Genomic DNA, 19949 nt, shown 5'->3' with positions numbered 1-19949 from the left:
ACACCACAGGCCACAACATAAGATAAAAAAAAAATTCAAAAGATTTGCTGAACACAGAATAAAAAAACACGGCTGATTTGGCCAAAACAGGCCCCTCGTACAGCTGTAAATCCTCCTATTAACGACTTCATCAGTGCCCGTAACAGTACCTCACTTTATAGACATGTACAGCTCTGTTGTACTGATAGAACTTTGTTTTTCTTTTTGGTGGACTGATTTTCTCTCTTATATCAATTTATACACTGGATCTGCACACAACCACACAGGCGTCCCTCAAAACATGCAGTAAACACAAACAAACTTTTTTCTATTGACTCAGTGTCTTGTCCTGGTGTATGTCCTGTGTTTGTGTGTAGTAACTGGTTAAGTCATCAGTCCAAAATTAAAGTGGTTACATATGAACTGCAATTCTTGAGCCTAAATCTTGCAACCATGTAAACAGTAGGAGTGTGTGGTCAAATATCTATAAACCTCCACTCACAGCTCCTACACAACAACATAAAGCCACAGCACAGGGCTAATTGTAAACGGATTGGCTCTTACATAGCACTTTATACAACATCACATTCACACACATGCATCTACATCAAAGCGCTTCCTACTATTCATATGAACACCAGGATCAAACCACCAACCCTGTCATTAGTCTGTAACCTGCTCTACAACCACCCCAACTGAGAACTTCCTCCTTTGTAATCCCCATACCTGTATTAAGCTTCTATTTGCCATATTTCAGATCTCCTGTAGGTGGGACAAGTAAACTGGGAATGCCGTACATTTGCTGAATGAATTTTATTTTGGTTTGGGAAGCACAGCAGTCATCTCTTCCCAGTCAGCCTGTACGCTCATCTGTAGAGGCCCGATACATCGGTTCATAGTGGGCATGCTTCCAATGAATGTAGATTCTGAGCAAAAACCATTGCTTTTAAGAAATCATACTGAAGGTTGCGCAGTAGTTGAATTGCAATCAGTTTTATGATGAGCTTGAGCAAAGCATGCAGATAAAGATAGAACTGGAAGACAGTTTATTCATTTTATTGGTCAGGTTATGATTACAACTCAAAACTTCATATGTAGTGGTCACTGTTAGATAATCAGCAATGCTGATGTCTGAACCGGACTGACAAAGCCTCTCAAAAGTCTAACTACTACACTCCACATAAGTGTTAAATAGTCCTGATCCTTTAATTGCAATGACCCTTCTTTGCTGAGGGTTTAATTCTCATGCAAAAAGCCAAAATCTCAATCAAGGCTATGGATATATGAAAATTTTCAAAACTGAACAAAGAAAACTCAAATTTGACAAAGGAGGATACTGACCAAAAAGCATAATCCCAAATCTGCTTTCAGTCAAAGAGCAACCAAAGAACCAGGAAAGTGAAGTGCACATGGGGAAACATTGGAAATCTTTCCTTGGAGCAGTTAAAAACAGGCAGAAACATGTGAACACAAGGAGGAGATTTATTTATTACAGTATTTCTGGAAAAAACCCTGAGAGACAGAAACTAAGAGGGTCGGCCACGTTTGGAGCAGCTACCGAGCGTGGGGTCAGTGTGTGCACAGCGTGTTCTGCTACAGGTTGGGGTTCACCGCTCCTGATCCTTGACATTCGATGATGTAGGTGATGTTTCTGCTCAGCTCATCTTCGCACTTTGTTATTGTGAACTTTGCCTGCAAATACAACAGCGCACAAGGTTAATGACTGATCAGCTCGACTCAGACCCGAGGATGACCTGAGGTGCTGCGTCAGACACCAGGACAAGATAAAGAAGCAATATTAAAACTGAAACTGTGACTCGCGAACAGAACAGGCACCATTTGGGTCAGTCTTGTGCTGTAAGAGTTTCTGACCTGAGTCAGCTGCTCTGCGATGTGAATTGCTGTCTGTGTGTGTAGTGTCACAGCACCGGTTCGAATCCGAGACGTTCCCTTTGCCAGCGCCATGAAGATAATGAGCTGCAGAGGAGAGTCAGAGTAAGGTCAGAGTAAGGTCGCAGAGTGTGTGTGCGCGTGTCGCTCTCTCTCACACTCACCTGGTCCTGCAGGAATTCGTCCACGCAGCCATTGTGTCTGATGTTTTTCAGCAACATCTCAGCAGCTTCAATACCCACTTTATCTGCATACACACCTGAAAAACAAAAATCCCATGTACTTGAACATCTGCACTGTCAAAGAAAAGTCACTGTTTCAGAACATCAGCCCAACAAGCATTCAAAGCATGTTTGTTTTCAAAGAGGGGGGCATGGGGAAGTAATGACTTCATATAAATTACATTTCTCAATGAGGTGTCAACATTTATCACATTACTGCAGCATTGCTGCCACCTGCTGGTTCGTGTGACTCCTCACCTTTCTTTCCCAGTGCTGAACCAGCAAATATGCAACCTGTAGAGGACTTGGCAATGATTCTGAAAAAGAGGTGGAAAAGCAGTCAGGGGGCTGATCCTTTGGGGAGCATTGGCAGTTTTAAACCAAGAGCTTCATAGCGTACGGCCTCTTAGACCAGGTTTCACAAAGCTATAACTCCTCTTCATGCTGAGGATTTTAAATGATCAGGACTCTGGCCAAATGCTTTTCCTCTTTTCTAAAGTTCCAGAACATTTTTTCTTCCTTGCGTGCCAATGCTGAATGCATCGTATGTTCAGAGCTTACAATATTCCATTTCCATTCCCGCAGGCCTTTTCCTTCTCTTGCTGTGGCTGGATGTTGATGTAAAGTTCTTTGATTTCCTTCCTGATGGTTCGAACAGCAGCAGCTGACATGTCTTTAGCCAACTGTAGAAAACAAAAACTACAGTCAGCTCAATAAAGAAAAGCATACCTGACATTTTCACATTTAGTTTTACAATAACAGACTACGCAGCACCGGACAATACATTTCATTCGAAAGTTCCTTAACTAAGTTTAAGAAAGTGAATCCATTTCCACAGAAACCTTGGCTGCATACAACCTTGGCTACAGTGGCTCTTCTTAAACAGAAGGCAACAAATCAGAGAGGTTCAGATTTTCTCTGTATGTTCCAGGCACAACTTGTCCTGGCATCACATATGTTGCCCATATCTTTATGTCATATTATGTTATCTTGGCATGTACCGTTTGAAAGGGCAGCATCTCCTAAAGCAACCAGACACTCATCCAGTGTGCTGTTTGCACTTGAGATATAGATGAGAGGCTGGCACTCCCCAAAACTCTCTGACCACTGCTAATTTGTCTTGCATCACGATTGTCTAAATGATTCCCCCATAACAACATGGAAAATTTGTGAAGTCACATGATGGTCTGAAATTGTCTGACTAGAATCTGCATCCCATAACCTGCTGGTAGATTCATTTCTGGGTCTTTGCACAGTACAACGGTTAAATAGCACACTGTTCATCAGGAATTCAGTGCAGTTGTGGAAGATGACAGTTAAGTGCTAACTATACTGTTATGCACTGTCCCCACTGCTGTTCTGCACAGGACTCAAACCTAACGCCAATTCATCGCAAAGAGTGGATATGTTTATATATTCAGGAGTGGAGTGCACTCCTTAGCCAGGTGGAGACCGAACGACCAAGTCCAACACTAGGCTGTTGGGTCTCCAGCTGTCCGTGTCCGCAACAGACTTAAATCAAGGCTTAAAGTCGCCATCTTGGACTCTAGCTGGTGATGTCAGTCCTTATCCTGTTCTGAAGCCTCGGTGAGCTTTGTGTAGCTCAATATAAACAAAGTGAAAGACTGTATAAAAGATGGACGTAGCAAGGTCATCACATTAGAGTTTCAAAAAAACTGACGTTAGTAGGAGGCCTCACTGTGAAACTGCTTATTCATTGGCTAGCCATTTTTGAATGACAAGTCATTAGCCAACGAGCTAATAATGAGCACAAATAATCCTTTCTGAAACATAGCATGTGGCCAAGACTAGTTAATTAGCAGTGACTGTATTATCAAAAAAAAATAACAAAGAAGAAATTGTGTACCGGCAAATTAATGAAAGACTGGAAAAATAATCCAGTACACAAGAAAAACAAAAACACAACAGTTGACGCAGTAAAAACCATAAAATGAGTAATGTGAGTGAGTGTGAACTTTACTTTGAAAGGTAGAACTCCAGCAACATAAGCTCTACCATAGATCTTTGTGATGTTTCCTCTCTCAGTCATTGTGACAGGCGTCAGCTCTTTGACTGGATTCACCGTCACCATGACCTCACCTCCACCTTTAGGGTAGAAACCCCTGATACACAAATACACAGTCAGATACACACAAGTACTCCAGTAACATTTCAACTCTGTAGATCTTGGTACACTGACCTCATTCTGATGTCACAGTCAAAATGGACTCCAAACTTCTCCACAATGGGTTTGAATACCTGAAGACAATTAAAAAAAAAAAAAATACAATCAAATGTAATATAAAAACAAACTCTATAAACACACACTTAAAAGTTCTCTGCTTTCACTTTCACTGGAAGTGCATCAAGTTAGGCACTAACTGAAGCTCTGAGTCAGTTAGCAGGGTAACAGACTGTGGTAACCCGAAGTTTCTCTCTGGTTGACTAATATCACAAGCCCATCAGTAAACTCTGTCTTATCCCTTTCTACACATTTGATCTTCACTTTCTGTCTCATAGGCCACATCAGATTACTGCTGAATAACTAGATTTAAAAGTCAAATAGAACTCCAGCAACATCTAATGAATATTAGACTTGGGTGGATGACCACTGACAGCATAAAAAGTTGTGTTCTATCAAACTTTAATACAGTCTATGGAGGATCAGCGTGGTCCAGGCAAAATAAAGTGACTCTTTCCACTCTAAAGGTAAACATCATGGTCCATACTGACATATTATACTCTTCAGTGAGTTGGATTAAAACGGAGACTGTGTTCTTGGTATTGGGGTACCAATGATGATTGCTTTGTCTGTTATAGGGCTGCGGTGTGTCTATGTCGATTACCTTGATAGCGTAGTCAATCTGAGGAGCCATCTCTGCGTTGGTTCCTCCCTTCAGACAGAGCTGTGAGGCAGCATCGGCATAAAGAGCACAAGGCAGAGCAACCTGCAGCAGGAGACACACACTCCTGACACACACACAAGAAGTGATTATATATATATATAGATGTTTAATGTTTAAAACAAAAACAATCAATAGCTTTTGTATTACTGCCAGATAGCAGCTGGTTACATAGTAAGCGATGCAGTCAGTGGGTCAGACTTACCCTGCAGTCTGCGTATCAGCCGTGTAGTTCCCAGCCCGGGTTTTACCAGGAGTCAGACTGATGTCAGTGGAGCCAATGCTGGCTCCTTGAAGACTGCCAGAACACAGATCTGAGACCAGCTGCAGGCCGGTCAGGTGCTGTGGTCTGCACACAATTGATCAAAATGTTACGATTTGAAATTTCAGAACTCTGTTCTTTTACTGGGACTTTGAGGGGGCTTGTGCCTCCAACTTTTTAAGAACGAAATAGAAATGCACACGAAAACGTCGCAAATAAAATGCACCGAACAGTAATCAATAAAATCTAATTAAGATAACTGATTAAAAGCCGAGGAAGTTCTGCGGCACAGAGTCGTGAAGGTTTCTGCTGAAGCTGCTAAAAGTCGTGCTGTGCAGACTGAAGCTGAAGGTGACAGATGGTCTTCTTTTCACACAGAAGCTGCGTTTTTAAATCAGCTGAGTCTCAACAAAAGCACGCAAACAAACCGGGAGGTATTTAACTAATCAGCGTTCACACGGTAGAGCAAATAACACCAATGTAAATAAATCGGACAATCGGTTGTTTTTGTTAATACTTTTAAGTTAACCGATGCATCAACTTTAATGAATAGGCTAACATTAGCCTGCTAGCACTGAGCTAGTAACTCACCTCAGACCCGGCGTGCTTCTGCCGGCTCGGATTTTAGTGATTTTGATGGAGGACCCGATGATGCAACTGAGCGCCGCCGAGACTCTCAGGATCTGTCCGCCCTGCACAGAGCAAATGAAGGGGAAACAGAAGCGACATCAGCGAGCTAAAAACCGCCTGCTGTCCGCCGCGCTAGCATTGTGCTAGCACATTAGCGGCGGGGAAAGCCGGCAGCTTTTCATGTGATCACCTCCCCAACATAAAGTGAGTACTCACTCCTTCCATCACGCTGCCGTCTATCTCCACAGCCTCAGAGTCCATCTTCATTCAAAATTTTTTTACTCGGATGCTGTTGCTCAGCTCAACTCCAGGTTCCCGTACTTTTCCCTTGTGTTTGTTCTTCTTCTTCTTGGTCTTTATCAGCGGTTGACAAAGAACGAATTGGTGCATTACCGCCACCTACTTGTATGGAGTGGGAACTAGAATGACGCTTCAGGATTGGATGCTATTATACAAATGGGTTTGTCTTAGATACCTAATTAATATGGCGTTATTTTTGTAGAATAGTGGCACAAAAATAACGCCATAAATTATGACCTGATAACTTTTACTTCCTGGGTTATTTCTAAGTAAACAAATTAAATCTAGTTTCAGTTTCATTCTATTTGGGTTTTGAATCAGTTGTCTTCTTTCTTTCTCATACTCCTGACAGTATAATATTACATGCTCTACTCTCAGCACCCCCACAGTACTTACATTTTTATTGCAATGTTTCCCTAAAATGCATGGTGTATAATTTAGCCCAGTGCACCTTAATATGAGACGTAGAATGATTGCGTCTTCTCTACTCCTCCTCCCTACACTTCTTCATCTATAACCGAATGACTGCAACCACTTCCATTAACTTTCAAACTAAAATGAAAAAAAAAAAGTGACCACACTAAAACAGTTTTTTTCTTTCCTCCAAGTGGTGGAGTAGAAAACATGATTTTGTTTATTTACTAAAATATTTTATCTGTAGTTTATGGAATACAACATTTTCCAGCCATTAACTCTCCTCAGTTCCTTTCAAATTATTTTACAGTCCTATTGAAAAGCTGTACAGAAGTCTTGACCCCTTCATCCGCTGTTTTTTTACATTTTGCTAGGACAATGGGAAGCTGGTGCAGCAAATGGCTGAAACATGGGCAAACATGCATGAACATATAAAACAGAGTTTGTAATGAGCTTGAAAGCCAAGATTTGGTATGAGCACCTTTATTATACTCTCTTACTATCCTAGGCAGCTTTACTGTAACGTCAATGAAGATTTGAACCAAAAATTGCAAATGTGGCTTCATCACTCTTCATGAGACCCATTTTTCAGTTCATTTCTTGTGTAAAGTACTTAGGAAAAGAGTGGTGCACCAAGAATATGAAGATGACCCAAAATGAATGCTGGGATGGGGTGGGCCACAAGGGATACACATGAGCCATCCTTCAAATCTGGGCATTTGGAGGAGCCTTGGAATTTGGACAGTTTTTGTTGAAATGCCATACCTCTGTGATTTTAGCTACTTTGTAACCTTTTTCTAAAGCTAAAGTAAATGCAGGGATGGGCCACAAACCAGTCAGAGCTCTTTGCTCATTACCAAGATTACATCACAGGCTGCTCACTGTTTTGTGAAAATGTGTTTTCAGATTGATTACCGCCATTTAAGTTTACCCTGCTGGAGCTAAATGTATTGCTAAAAACGGACTGTCATGATGAATGTGGCTGATTGTTACTCTCCCTCTTTATGCTTTTTTAAAAACTCAAATAATAATAATAAATAAATGTCCAAAAAAGTAAAAAGAAAGCTTAGTTTTTCTTTTGTTGTTGTTGTTGTTTTTTTTAATCAAATACAAAACATTAACTTTCATGATATGAAGACATTTTATTAGAAAAGATCTTCAATGTATAACTAAAACACGACAAATTAACAACAAAGTAAACAAACACTAATAAACTGCGACTGAAAGTATCTTAAATCGGTTGGCTGAGGCAGCAGCAGGGAAGCTCGGACCTCCCTCTAACCACCTCCTCCTCCGGGGAGCCATCGAGCTGTTCCCGGGTCTACCCCGGCCCTTCTGATGGACATGCCTGGCTGAAACACGTTACCCAGCAGGCGACGGCCTTTAGACGTGGAGGAGTAGCAGCTCTACCAGTCCGTTAGTGGACTAAGAAATCAGTGTCCCGAAACATCGCAGATCTTACTGATTCTAAACGTCAAACCCCTTCCTCACTTAAAACTGTTTGTTTCCCGCTCTCCAAGGAGCTCCAGGCCCCGCTCGTAGACTCGAGAGGCTTTTCCTGTAGCTCAGTCAGGCAAATGAGAGCTCTCAGACCTCTGGCTTCAGGTGAGGGGGTGTCACAGCTCCACAGCACGTGTTTCTCTCCCGCGCTCTCATTGGTCGAAGCAAGGGCCTGCCTCTCTTTTAATGACGGGCTAATTTAACGTAGTTTATTGACGTTCAAGGTCACTCCGACCTTCAGTCAAGGGTCTGACGGGTGTCGGCCGACTCAGAGCTACTCTGAATATGACTTTTTTGCATCAATCTTTCAAATGTTTGATATTTGTGTCACCTCAAGCTAATAATAAATGCTAATATCAGGTTAAAATGACTTGGTTGTAGTACAAATGCCTTCAATGACATGTCTCATCACATATGGAAGCAGAGACTGTTGAGCAGTGGGGCCACACAGACCCATGTTATTTGTAAAATCATTCTAATTAAGTGGCATTTTTAAATCGGCCGACCCTGGACTCTGCAGAGTCTGTCAGATAAACAGCAGCAGTAACTGTCACAAGTTCCTCAAAGGCCATTATTTGACTCATATTGTTTTTACTGAGGAGCTATCAAATGATGTCTGTTCAAGGCATTCTTTATAAACACGCCTCACCCCACTAATATTAATGATTTGTATGCACATAGAAGACTCTTGATACCAAATACATATGTGTAAAACATTTATTAAGTGTACAAAAAGTAGCTTGACAGAAAAATCATAGATAAAACAGACAATACATGCCATAACCCCTACATGAATAATAGCATTTCTCCGGTTTTTCGGACTTCTGTTGTCATCAATGTTGGTTACTTTTCAGTTATTAGTAAGGCAACTGGCACTTTCTCCCAATAGAAATCAAAACATTTTATATTAACTGTTCGTATGAAGTGAAGCCTTTTGACTTTTTAGTGGAACACTACAGGAATAGTGTTTAGGTAATTTTTTTGTTTATTTTTTTACATGGACCCTGAAATATAAGTCGAGTTTCCCAGTTTCATTAAGTCACAAAAACCCTACCAGAGCCAATCTAAGAATTGTACACACATTTAAAAAAAAAGTTAAACTGATTACATAGAACTAGTAAATCACACAACACAAACACACGAGAGAGAGCCGTTTCCACAATAACACACAGCAGGTATGAGAAAAACTCATACAGTGTGCTCAAGTCAGAAACAGTACAGACGGAGACCGTGTACTCGAAATATCACGTCACACCTGCAAAAGTCTGAGGAAACAGGAATCTTACTTCCATCATTTATCCCACACACTTCAAAAAGTTTGTCAGTTTTAGGTTTCGGATTGAGAAAGCTTTAACTTTAATTTCATCATCTAACCTAATCCAATTGACACTGCACTGTCCAAAGAAGAACAAACCCAAGCAAAGAAAAACTGGCCGCTGCATGGTAAATGTTCCTAAACCCTAAAGCCTCAGCTCCACTCTGCAGATCCAGGTGTTTATTAACAGCCTGGCATGTTGGTTAGATGAGTCCAATATCCTGTCTGTCTGCACACATACGTCCTGTTTCTGGGATGAGTGTTTTGGCTCAGAGACGCAACATTTAGCAAGTCTGAGAAGCACCAGTTAGTTCTCCAACTTTGTCGAATGAAAACTGAAAACGGCAACAAGAGGCAGAACAGCAGACTGTAAGAAAACGCCACCCACCCTACAATGTCAGCACTTGTAATAAGTGTTCTATTATTGTTCTGAAGTTTAGTTTCATTGGTTCTCTGGAGGCATCAGTCAGTTTTTGTTACAAGTGCAGATTTCTTCCTCTGCAGACTACACACGGGCAGCATAGACACGCATCTGCTAACAGAAGCGTTGCCAGTCAAAATGAACCACTAGTGTTTTTTGGTCAAAAAACAAAAAAGTGCTGGCCCCACTAAGAAAATCTCTACAAAAAACTATTAGCAACCAATAAAGCCAGTCTAGGCAACAAGTTGCAGTGTAATTCAAAAAATAAGAGCTAAATAAGAACATTCAAATACTGTAATGGAGCGGTGTGAGGGCCCTGGACTTCCTCTGGGTCTGCTGTCAGGGTTTACACAGCTGCTTTGGAGCACTCGCAGCTCTTTTAGGTGTGGATAGGACTGAGTTCAACAAAGCACATTTCCCCAAGAAAGCAGGGTTCACATGCATCACATAATTCTGACCATGCTAGTCTTGTTGAGGGTCGTAAGAACACAGACGGGAGAGCTACGTGATTTTAGGTTTGGCAGTTGTCTTGTGTTTTTTCCTGGCTTTATGGATTTCGGTCTGCAGCTCAACTGGGAGCCACATTTAACAAAAAAAAAGGAGGCTGCTTTTAGTTTTCAGAAATCTAAGAACGTTTTATCTTCACCTTTGAAGAAATAAGGAAGAGAAAAGTACGGAGCATAGTCACAAAGAGTTCTAGGTTGTGACCAGAAGGTCAAGTATCAACCGAGTGTACCTCAAAGGTCAGAGGTGGTTAGATTGAGCCCAAAGTAGAAGAACTGGATCCGGTCAATTTGCAAACCACCTTTTGAATAGGGAAATCCAAGGTAACTGAACAAGAATGTATCGTTTCATTTGCATTTGGATGCAAGTGAAAGGAAGACTTCAAAAAATACTAAGAAAACATGCAGCAGACAAACATGAGTATCCACGCAATAAATGTTAAAGTTAGAAACACATTCAGAAAGGCCCTGATGTCACAAGGGGTTTGATAACAGATGCATTTTACCCAGTACACACCCAGTATACAGCGGGTGTACATAGCATATAGACTATATATAGTATATATACCATATATAGTGTCTATATACCATGTTCTGTTGAGCTTAGGAGTTGGGATCCATCATATCTAATCCATCGTTGCTGGCGTCTGACTAATTTTTATTGACTCATTAAAGTAGGTGCAGAAATATGGAAAGCTATAAAAACCAAGTCCATTATACAAAAATGATCTTGAATAGTAAAAACATCAAATAATGAGGCAATGGACAGGATCATATCTGAATGGCTCTAGAAGAAAAAAAGTAGTATATAAAGGGTAAAAGCCATCTACTCATGAGGAAGGCTTCACATGATGGCACACTCTCTGGACGACACTTTGCCCTGTAGGAGAAACAAAAAGGTTTGTTATTGGGAGACTTCCATGTGTAGCAGTACAGATGTACAAGTTCCAAAGAGTGACTCCATCCAACAGCCTACAACAGGTGCTGACTGAGACAGACCATGTGTTCTACACTGTTTAACCTCAGTAAATAAACATGTTATGAAAACTATGAGCTCATTTTGAATGTGATCGCAGCCACACGTCATAAATACGTTGGCGCAGGGTCACATGCAGCACTGTGTAGCATCCCCTCTTCTTCTAACAGCAACCCACAAGTGTGTGGGACTTGAGGAGAGCAGCTGTTGGACTTGTGGAAGAGGAATGTGTCCCATTCTTCTCTGTTAGAGGATTCCGGCTGCTCAGCAGTTCTGACCCTGCTTTGTCCTGTTTTTTTGGTGCAAACTGCCACTTCCATAGGCACTGAGATTTTGGTTAGTATGACCTCAGCAGTTTCCCCACTTTGCCTCAGTCTATCTTAAACTGGCTTTGGTCCAGAGAAGACAGCGGTGTCTATGGATCACGCTCCCATGTGGCTGCCTCTTTGCGTGACAGAGCTCCAACCTGTATCTGTGGAGGGCACGCTGATCCTGAGCCCATGCACTGATTTCCACCACACAATCATGCCCGTTTTAAGGGACTGGTGATGCAGATATCCAACAATGATGATATTATGAACTACAGATGATGAATTACTCAAAGTCTTCACATGTTTACATTCAGAAACATTCTGAAAAACAATTTGTAGACGCAGTTTTCTGCAGAACGGTGAACCTCTGCCTCTCTAAGATGCTCTTTTAGACCCCGTCATGTGACTCACATGTTGCCAATTAACCTAAGCGGCTGCTAAATGTTCCTCCAGCTCTTTCTTTTTAGTACCACTTACTTCATCAACCTTTTATTGACTTTCTCCAACTGCTCTGCTACCTGCTCCTGCCACCGAGTCAAAATGAGCTCATAGTTTTCTTAACATCTAATCTAACTGCAGTAACAGCCCTGCTCCTTTACACCGAGCCAAACAAAAAGTTTTACCAAAAAGGTAAAGAAAAAGAAAAATTGTTGGCCAAGTGTACCGTCTGTGCCACTGTCTCCTCCTCGCCATCAACATCATCTACATCCACCTGAGTGTTGGTTACAGTCCTCCTGGCCACCTCCTGTGAGACAAACACCGCATGACTCAAAAAATAAAAACCATGTACGAATTTCAAGCAAAGGAAACTGGTTTAGTTAGCTATGCACCGACGTCTTTACCTCGCCATCAGCATTGACCAAAGAGGTAACTATGTCATTTCCTGTGCCCCAGGAAGCCTGGCTTTTCCACAGCAAGTCAGTTGGAGGACTGTGAGCCATACCAGCATCGGCAGACCACACCTAGGTGCAGGTAAACAACAAAAAAAGCTGTTTACAACATACAGTATAACATACAGCTTCACATATTACATTTTTACAATATTACACAGCATGATCATCACGGTACAGTCTGTTAAACTTGAGAAATATCAGTCTGTCCAGGTAGGAAGTCTGAGCCGCTGGGAATCCATTTCACCTGCACAGGTGCAAATCAATGACAACAGGTGCAGTGGAGAGACAACAAGTCAATGCCCCAGAGGGTTTAGCAGTCGGGGGCCACAGACCTCCCTCCTTATCCCTCACGACTGATTTTTCTCTTGGTGTCCTTGTCAAATACTAGTAGCATGAGACCACCAGTGGGTGGCAGCACATTCAGCACAGAGGGAGAGGGAGGATGGCTGCTACAGGCCAAATGATCTTTGCTGGTGGGCTCTTTATCAGTGTTCCTGTCTCACCTCCACTACATGTGTGTCTATACGTGTCTGATCGTTTAGGGTCATGCAACCATACGCAATCTACTCACAGTGACAGACTGCCCAGCTTTCAGGACGTATTTTGGTGAGAACTTGTAGATGATTTCTTCCCCATTGTCAACCTGTCTCTTCAATCTCCAGTTGCCCAGAGGCTGGTCCTGCAAGACATGAGGAGCCTTAATACAGAAGTGCACTTTGTTCAGAAAAGGAGACACAATATAAAATTTCACCTAACACACCTGCTCAGTATCGTTGATGAGTGTGACTGCGTTTCCATCCATGTCAGTCGGTGATATGGTGACGGCTCCAGTAGCCGTAGCCTCTTCTGACACCAGCAACTGCTCCTCTCCTCTTCCAATCTCAGGCATCTCCCTAGCTTCCGCTCTCTTCCTCTTAGAGGAGCGGGAGGATGAAGATCCTGTTAATCTGGACACTGTGACTCGGGAAGACGGGCTGGGGGACAGCTTCAGTCTAAAACAGGAGGAGAAAATGATGCTGTTGGAATCAATGCTGTTGCAACGATCCCAACAGCCCAATCTGATCCAAGTATCACTTTCCACACATCCTACCCACGGTGCCTACAGTAAGTACTGGCTCTGATGGCATCCTCATGATAAAGTACTTGATAAAACATGTGCACCTGTGTTCCTCTCCCTCCAGCAGTTTCCTGTATGCATTGATCTCCATATCCAGAGCCAGCTTCACATCCAGCAGCTCCTGGTATTCACTGAGCTGAGCGTTCATCCGGTCTCTCAGTTCAGCCATTTCTTGTTCTTTTGCTTCGATGGCACGGCGGTGCTTGTCTCGCTCAGACGACAGAATTTCTTCCAACTCTCTGATACGATCTTCTGAGGCAGCCACCTACAAAAGCAAACATGCAGACACCACTCAATTAAAACCAAATAGCAAACCACCAGAAATCCTGAGCTGTTTAAGGGATTTAAAGTGTGGAAGCTGTAGGAGAGATCTCCATTTGGGTGTACTGGTGTCCATAAAGCCACACCTGTTTCTGCAGGGCGCTGAGCTGGTACCCAAGGCTCTCTATTCTGGTACGAGACTCCTGCAGCTCCTCCCTGGCTGAGCTCATTGCCTTGTCATTAATCTCAGAGGACACTTTGGCATTATCCAACTGCAGACAGAACGAGACAGATAGCATATTTGAACACAAGGAGCATAAAACACAAAGAAAGAAAAGGGGAAAAGACAAACATGTGTCTTTCACCTTGGCCTGAAACGTTTGCTCCAGTTCTTCCTTATAAATAGAGACTTGCGCATCATGTTGCCTCCGCAGGTCCTGGTTGGGATCACACAAGTCTGATTAACATTCATTCTCAACAGAAAGCCTGCTGAGCAGTGCTGACACAGATGTGAAGGTGAAATTTAGCATCAACACAAACACAGTACAGACATAATATATACATAATATACTTGCCAAAATGGTTACAGAGAAAATTAACAAGCCCTAGCACGCAATGTGAAATTGTGCAGCATTTTACAGTCAGAGCCAACCACCATGCTCCTGTGCATGTGCGCATGGTGCCACAGGCAAAAAAGAGCTAAAGACTGACTGATACTAAAAATGCCTTTATTATTTGTATGATAACATTTGTTTTTCAATGACACAACTGTACCTGTAAATATACTGGGTTGTAGCAGCCACAGACACGGCAACATCAGAAATTAAATCATACCTGTAGAGCTTGTGCCAGTTTGAACTCATAGTCCTGTCTGACTCCAGAGTCCACCTCCACTATTCTCTGCTCATGTCGACGGCGAGACTCGCGCACCTCCTGAGCACAAGGAGTGAGTGAAGTGTAACAGAGAAACGTCACCCAAAGAAAACCCAAAAACTTTGCTACGTTAAAAGAGAGGGAAAGAAATCTGATTATGCAAACTTTATGGCAGTCTTGTGCACAGGCACAGTATTTACGACACAACCCTTACCTCATCAAACATAGTCTTCCTGAACTCCAGCTCTTCACTCAGTGACTGACAGCGATTCTCCAAGTCCACACGCATCAGTGTCTCTGCCTCCAGCTGGCGTTTACCAACAGCATGGCTGTCCTCTGCCTACACATCATAAGACCGGGACATTTATTAGCACATGGACAACATTAGGCTGATTGGCTGGCTCTTCATGACCAAGCAGAGAACATTTGTTATGTTAGTCTGGCATACAAAAAGTAAATGAAACATTTACTTTTGGGGACATAATACCCAAATAAAAAGGTAAACAAAATTGTAATATCAATCACGATTAAAGTATTGTGGTGATCATATATTATCATTTCTAATTATTCAACCATTTCTAGATATTTCTTTTTCTGGCTTCATTTTTTTACTAAACATCTCGCATCTTTCCCACCTTGGCCAGCAGGCTCTTGACATCAGCTAGCTCAGAGCTCAGAGCAGCATTTTGGCTTAGAGCTGTTGAAAGAGCGGCTTCATTCTTATTCAGCTGGGCTTCCAAACCACTGGCCCTGGACATTGCTGCAGCAAGATCACCATCCTTTTTCTTTATACTGGAACAAATAGACAAGGAGGCAGAACACAATTAATATCTTTAAGTGGTCACTTAATGGCCCTTACAAGCTAACATCCAAAATCTTTAGCCACGTTAACACGATTTCAAATTTTTTTTAAAAAAGTATTTGATAAGGCGTTACCTGTGTGTAGCTTCTTCCAGGTCAGCCTGAGCCTTGCCCAGATCTATCTGGAGCCTGGCTCTCTCTCTAGCAGTTTCATCCAAAACTCGCCGAGCATCAGCCAACTCTGCCTCATACAGAGCCTTTAGGCCTGTTACCTAAAGAGAGGGATGCAAAACACATTACCTGGTGAAGAAAACAAACACTACTGACTGTTCCAGAATGTAAAGTCTTCCGAGTGGTTGCATATTACAACAGAAGGACAGGTTTCTAAAGTTCACCTTAAAAAAAAAACAAAAAAAACCAAAAACCCCAACCTATTTCTTTTTTTTCTCCTTTCTTTTCTTTTAATCAGACAGAGGATTATTACAGGAACATACACTAAACTAAATATACACTGTGGCTCCATTATTATGTCTTAAAATTAAATTTGTTCCCGTTTGAATTTTATCTGAATAAATAATGAATTGAAAAAGATAAATAAATAAAACTCTTTCAGTCAAGCACTGGGGGCAGTGTTAAATTCAACAGTCAGAGCAGCCGTTTCCAGCTGACCTAATTTCATTCAGTATCAATTATTCTGAATGAATAGATCCAACTACCACAACTACACACACTGTGTGACGTTTTCAGTAACCATATATAATGTTAAGATGTAACAAAAGTAATTACTGTCTGAAAATAGCCTTAAGGCTTTCCTTTCACTGCTGCCACCACATTGGACTTTCCGAGTCTAAATAAGATTCAACTAACAACAAAGAGGAAGTGCATTAGCATTTGAGCAAAAAATACCTCTTAAGTACTTCATGGGCATCTATAAAACCTATAGAAACCAACCATCGCACATTGCTTCACCAGTGGCAAAAAAGGCGAAGAAAAAGAAGACAGAACAAAGCAAGGAAGACTGGTACAACCATTCACACAATGGAGAGAGGTTTGGGATTTAAGACTTTCCAAAAATGTCAGCAAGCACGTCACACTTCTACTGGATCCAGAATTTTTTTTTTTTTTTTTTTAAATTGCCTGCTTATGATCTAATTTACCTTTTTTTTTTTTTTTAACCTTAGTGTCACTGGAATTTAAAATAACATTTTTAGAATTTATATTACATTATTAAGTAGCAACCCTGTCAGTGTTAGCCACATTGGTAACTACTCCCTAATACCTGCAGTACAACAAAAATGACTCCTGTTTTTTTAAAAAACAAACAAACAAACAAACAACAACAGCAACAAAACAGCAGAAAACAGTCACAAACGCAGGCTTGTTAATTCAGTTAGCACTAGGCATGCCAACCAATAAAATCATAAGGCTAGTGTGCAGAAAAAGGTAGCATTGAGTGATCCACTGAGTGATTGTTAATATAAAAGAACACGTTTAGGGGCTCTCCTTTACTCGTTATAAAAGAAGGAACTTTGGAACATAGTATATGAAAGTGTAAAAAGGGTGGACAAGGCCAATTTTTCACGAATGTGGTTATTGCGTGCGTTCATCGCTGTGTTGATTGGGGTTGCTACGTTACAAGAAAAACAGGAAATTGATGCTGCTATGGGCAACAACGTGTCTTTGCAACACCACCTGCTATAACTCCAGTAGAAACACTACAAAACCAAAATTTATCTGTTGTAGGTCAAGTGTCGAAATAGTAGTTCCTTTAAGAAGCAGTTCCATTACAGGGTTGCTACCTGTGAGCATACAGTGACTCACAGCACGAAGAAATAAAGGATCTGGCACGATTACAAGATCTACCATTACTCAAATATGTTGGGTTTTTGTGTTTTTTTTTGATGAAGCAGAAATCATACATCATGCAAAGGTCACATACAAAATAGAAACCACGCACAAGTTAAAATTTTAACTTTAGGGCAACAACTATTCAAGATTACAACAAACACCTTTGTCCCATGATAGGTTCTAACGATGCTTATCTGATGAAGCGCAAAATTGTCTTGATACAATCATCCAGGTAAGGAAATCAATCATTATGGTAAAAAAAATTCCCCAAAAATGGATTCTGTAGGGTTTTTTTTTGTTTGTTTGTTTAGTTTTGGGTTTTTTTTTTGTTTTTTTTTGTTTTGTTTTTTTTGGGGGGGGGGGGGCAAAGTCAAATGAACGGACAAATTCACAAATGCAAAAAATACATTAAAATAAAAAATAAAAATAAAATTTAAAAAAAAAAATCACTGAGCAGAGATTGGCGCGCAGACCCACCCGCTCAGTGCTTCCGGTCCGGTCACATTTGAATACAGATGCAGTATGGATCATTACGGCAAACAATGCAAAGCCAACGGCACCAGTGAAGCTGAGTTTACCGTATGTGAGCGCAGTTAGTTACACATTTTACGCCGCATAATTAACGTGACTTATAATGACCGATTTTCCCTATCGTTCAAGACTAAATATGTGCGCGCACGAGCCTTTTTTCAGTTACACATTTTTACGACAGGGATCACGTGCTGATATTACGTTTACTGAAATATTTTCATTTACTAACCTCTCTCGTAGTCACCTCTTCTTTTTCCGACACTTTGACCATTAGCCGGTCATTCTCCAATTCCAGCGCCCGCACGCGATCGATGTACACAGCCAGCCTGTCGTTCAGATGCTGCAACTCCTGTTTCTCCTGTAAACGAGAAATCCGAGTCGGGGAGAGAGGAGTGGAGGCCGCTGACCGGCCAGCTTCACGGCTTGGGGTAGCGCTTGCAGTCGCCATAGCGGTTCCTTCAAAATTCTGCCCGAGTTTTCCTGAGCACTCAGCGAGCAAAAGAAAATAAATGACTGTATCTACTGGCTTTGTTAGATCGGGATGCAAAACAGCTCCTCTTGATAGTTAGCGCCAGGATATCGCAATCAATGAGCCGGAGGACCACGCAGTGTCTCGAACGCTTGCTTTACACAGTGATGTGATTCCAAGATGGCCGCGGTCAGGACCGCGCCAAAACCAGAGGACACTTCCTGTCCGCAATGGCTGATGGGAAAGCAGAGGTACGGGAAGGGCGTAACGTAACGCATTACCTCCTGTCTAAACAAAAGCACCTTTAGAGGTTTTTTTTCGAAAATGTCCCGTGACTTTAACATTATGAAGGACAGCTTCCCCACCAAAACCCTCGAAAAATTACCAGAAAGAACTGTTCACACTTGATAGTACTGAAGAGGATTAGGGCCACTGGAAAAAAAAAAAAAAGCAGGAACGTATTTTTTTTTCTTTTCCTGAATTCTGAGAAAAAAAGTCAGAATTCTGACTTTTTTCTCAGAATTCTGGGATTAAAGTCAGAATTCTGACTTTTTTCTCAGAATTCTGACTTTAATCTCAGAATTCTGACTTTTTTTCTCAGAATTCTGGCTTTGATCTCAGAATTCTGACTTTAATCTCAGAATTCTGACTTTAATCTCAGAATTCTGATTTTTTTCTCAGAATTCTGAGATTAAAGTCAGAATTCTGACTTTTTTCTCAGATTTTTTTTCCAGTGGCCCTAATCCTCTTCCGTATGATAGCAATAGGATAGGGTTACACAGGTGCATATAAAGACTGTGACGTCAGGCCATAAAACCAAACTTCACCTTTCCTGTATGCTTAGAAATAGAAGCAGTTATTCTGGTAAATGACAGTATATTTATATTCCTGTGAGTGCCAAACATAGTGTGTGTGTGTGTGTTTCATTGTTCTACTGTGCTTCATTGATCTGGTAACAGTGACAATAAAGATCTATCTTATCTTATCTTATGTTATCTTTTTATACAGTATGTCAGCATTCAAAAACAACCGCTACAAATATAAAACATTCTATTACATAATTATCCCACTTGTAAGCAGTGTTGCTCAAGTTACTTGAAAATAGCAATTATTTGCTAATTACTGATTACTCCTCCAAAAAAGTAATCCTGTTACTTTATTGAATACTTATTTCCAAAAGTAATTAGCTACTTATTACTTAGTTACTTTTTAAAAACATGAAACCCAACATAATTCTATTGTTTGAGCATAATCCATCATATAAAATTGAAGTCTCTTTTAAAAACTTGTTTTATTAATTTTAATCTTTTAACTTTATGCGCATTGCAGTTAAATGATATGCAATAGTGTTTGACTTGAAGAAATTTCCTGTATATTCCAGCATATAAAATAAAATGGGTTTTTTTGTGTTTACACTCACTATTTCAAATATATGAAAGTAAAACACTGCAAAAAATAAATAAAATTAAAGATTCAGCGGCACTAACTCCTGTTGTTCTTAAATCTATTTTCACCTGTTTAGCAGGAGTGG

General features: G+C 41.1%; 2 protein-coding genes across 2 annotated transcripts; both read right to left on the bottom strand.

The window, feature by feature from the left end:
• Positions 1-1019: 1019 nt before the first annotated feature.
• On the bottom strand, positions 1020-6257 carry rtca (RNA 3'-terminal phosphate cyclase). The gene is made up of 11 exons (XM_080886533.1): positions 6102-6257; positions 5847-5947; positions 5199-5342; positions 4937-5060; positions 4291-4349; positions 4072-4213; positions 2652-2773; positions 2349-2407; positions 2034-2128; positions 1852-1956; positions 1020-1671 (listed from the first exon to the last, which is right to left on the bottom strand). The coding sequence occupies exons 1-11, from the start codon at positions 6150-6152 to the stop codon at positions 1573-1575; spliced, it is 1101 nt and encodes a 366-aa protein (XP_080742659.1). The 5' UTR covers positions 6153-6257; the 3' UTR covers positions 1020-1572.
• A 2545-nt stretch (positions 6258-8802) lies between these two features.
• On the bottom strand, positions 8803-18605 carry lmnb2 (lamin B2). The gene is made up of 13 exons (XM_080887454.1): positions 18179-18605; positions 15706-15842; positions 15405-15561; positions 14984-15109; positions 14731-14829; positions 14262-14333; positions 14043-14168; positions 13680-13900; positions 13279-13510; positions 13090-13197; positions 12468-12587; positions 12290-12370; positions 8803-11218 (listed from the first exon to the last, which is right to left on the bottom strand). Exons 1-13 carry the CDS (start codon positions 18395-18397, stop codon positions 11183-11185), a joined length of 1734 nt encoding a protein of 577 aa, XP_080743580.1. The 5' UTR covers positions 18398-18605; the 3' UTR covers positions 8803-11182.
• Positions 18606-19949: the final 1344 nt, after the last annotated feature.

The sequence above is a fragment of the Rhamphochromis sp. 'chilingali' genome (genome assembly GCF_963969265.1).
Source record: "Rhamphochromis sp. 'chilingali' genome assembly, chromosome: 7".
NCBI lineage: Eukaryota > Metazoa > Chordata > Actinopteri > Cichliformes > Cichlidae > Rhamphochromis > Rhamphochromis sp. 'chilingali'.
Note: the sequence above shows the minus strand (reverse complement) of the source record. Positions and strands in the feature narration are given on the sequence as shown.

Coding starts and splice junctions, on each gene's coding strand:
- lmnb2 (XM_080887454.1), bottom strand. CDS start 18,397: ATGGCGACTGCAAGCGCTACCCCAAGCCGTGAAGCTGGCCGGTCAGCG. Junction 13,198..13,278: donor TCATCAACGATACTGAGCAG/GTGTGTTAGGTG, acceptor CATGTCTTGCAG/GACCAGCCTCTGGGCAACTG. Junction 12,588..13,089: donor AAGCTGGGCAGTCTGTCACT/GTGAGTAGATTG, acceptor ACCTGCACCTAG/GTGTGGTCTGCCGATGCTGG.
- rtca (XM_080886533.1), bottom strand. CDS start 6,152: ATGAAGATGGACTCTGAGGCTGTGGAGATAGACGGCAGCGTGATGGAA. Junction 5,343..5,846: donor AGAAGCACGCCGGGTCTGAG/GTGAGTTACTAG, acceptor AATTGTGTGCAG/ACCACAGCACCTGACCGGCC. Junction 1,957..2,033: donor ACGAATTCCTGCAGGACCAG/GTGAGTGTGAGA, acceptor TCTCCTCTGCAG/CTCATTATCTTCATGGCGCT.